A 1,571-nucleotide genomic window follows, 5' to 3' on the forward strand; every position below is an offset into this window, starting at 1 on the left:
GAGGTCCGATGGGAAAAAAGAAAGAATTATGGATGGATGGATGGATGGATGGATGGATGGATGGATGGATGGATGAAGTAGGTTCTACTTTAAACTTTTACCTCTGCCCATGTCCAGGATGAAAGTTCTGTCCATCCCAGCAGGCACTGTGGCGTTGACGTCATAGTTGACGGTGGTCTGTATACGAGCTCTGTGACTGGTGTCGTTGTTGCCATTGAAGAGGCCATTCATAAAGATGATGTGACCTTTGAGGGTCGTGGCAATGTGGCCGTTACCCACTTCTGTCATGTAGTTCATGTTCTTGGGCAGACTAGACATACACAAAGAATAGACGCACGTTGATACAATAGAAGCCATTCTAACGCATGGAAAAGCAAAACAAACTGACCTTTAAAAATAATATTTTAAAAAGAGGGAAAGGATCATCAGGACCTATCAGTTGAGTTCTCCAACTAAAGAACACACAACAAACTGCTTTTAAAAAAAAAAAAATAATGCATCCTAAGGGAATATAAAGAACGGATGGCGACCGATTGATCAGTCAATAAGAAATAAATAAGAATAATGACAGCGGGGAAAATACTGACACAAGCGTTGTCTCCTACTCCAATAACCATGCTTGCTCCAGTTCGGATATCATGCAAAGGTTTGGACACCTAACTAGATGATAGATCTTAGAATGAGCAAAACACGGCAAAATTTGTGTCCAGGTAGGTGATTCAAGCTATTCGTCAACATTACTGCGTCCTTAAAATTCACTTATGTGTATCTGACCTAAACAGCGTACAACAATGTTTTATGAGCTGTTACTATGATTCAAAGCGGTTTGGGGGGGGGGGTGACTGTTGAAAAGTGAATGTTCGGTCTTCTCAAAGCAAAAATGTTTAACTCACCGCTTTGACTTGATGACGGTAGCATCCTCTGGAACTGAGACTCTGGGCAGATCTGATATGCCTGGTCGTGAGATTATACCACTGGGAGCCTGGGACTTAAAAGGGTTGATATCATAATATTTATTTTAACGCTTTGTCATATTTCTATTCCAGTGATTTTACTTTAGAGGTTGACCTGCATGTTAACGTATGCCACCCTATAAAGTACCAGTATAGAATATTATAATCGTATTCCCAAAAAGGGGGAAGGGAGGGCATTAACCATGTTTTTATGCACAGTAGAATCGTAATTGTAAATGGTCTGATTCTTCAATGTCATGCTCATAACTGTGCTTGAACTGCAACAGGGAACTGCATCGCGCTGCTTTTTCTTTCCTAATCCTTACTATCGTCATTTTTTTTCTCTACTTCTTTTGTATGTTTGTCACACTCTTGTGACCCTCTATTTCCGGGGTGCCTGGATAGTCGAAGCAGACTTTGTGCTGTTGAAGCTAGAGAGGCGAGCAGATGTTTCGAGTAACGACTTCTTTTTGCTGACATCCACCCCTTGGCGTTCATATGACCTTATGTAGTTGCGAGCTCCGAAAAACTTCTTGGCTACTTAAATAAAAAATAATATTGTAATCTTGACTTACAAACTCACGGAGTCCTCCCCGGAAAAAAAGATAGAAAAGGGGG

General features: G+C 41.0%; 1 protein-coding gene across 1 annotated transcript in view; it reads right to left on the reverse strand.

The window, feature by feature from the left end:
* The window catches only part of LOC101853052 (protein-glucosylgalactosylhydroxylysine glucosidase), a gene marked incomplete at both ends in the record, with an annotated part of 16,530 nt that extends 15,542 nt beyond the window's left edge, over positions 1-988 (reverse strand). Inside the window, 2 exon segments of the mRNA XM_013090677.1 lie at positions 102-310; positions 894-988. Coding sequence (XP_012946131.1) covers positions 102-310; positions 894-988 — 304 coding nt within the window.
* Between the last annotated feature and the right edge of the window lie 583 nt (positions 989-1,571).

Source organism: Aplysia californica, unplaced genomic scaffold, assembly GCF_000002075.1.
Source record: "Aplysia californica isolate F4 #8 unplaced genomic scaffold, AplCal3.0 scaffold01411, whole genome shotgun sequence".
NCBI lineage: Eukaryota > Metazoa > Mollusca > Gastropoda > Aplysiida > Aplysiidae > Aplysia > Aplysia californica.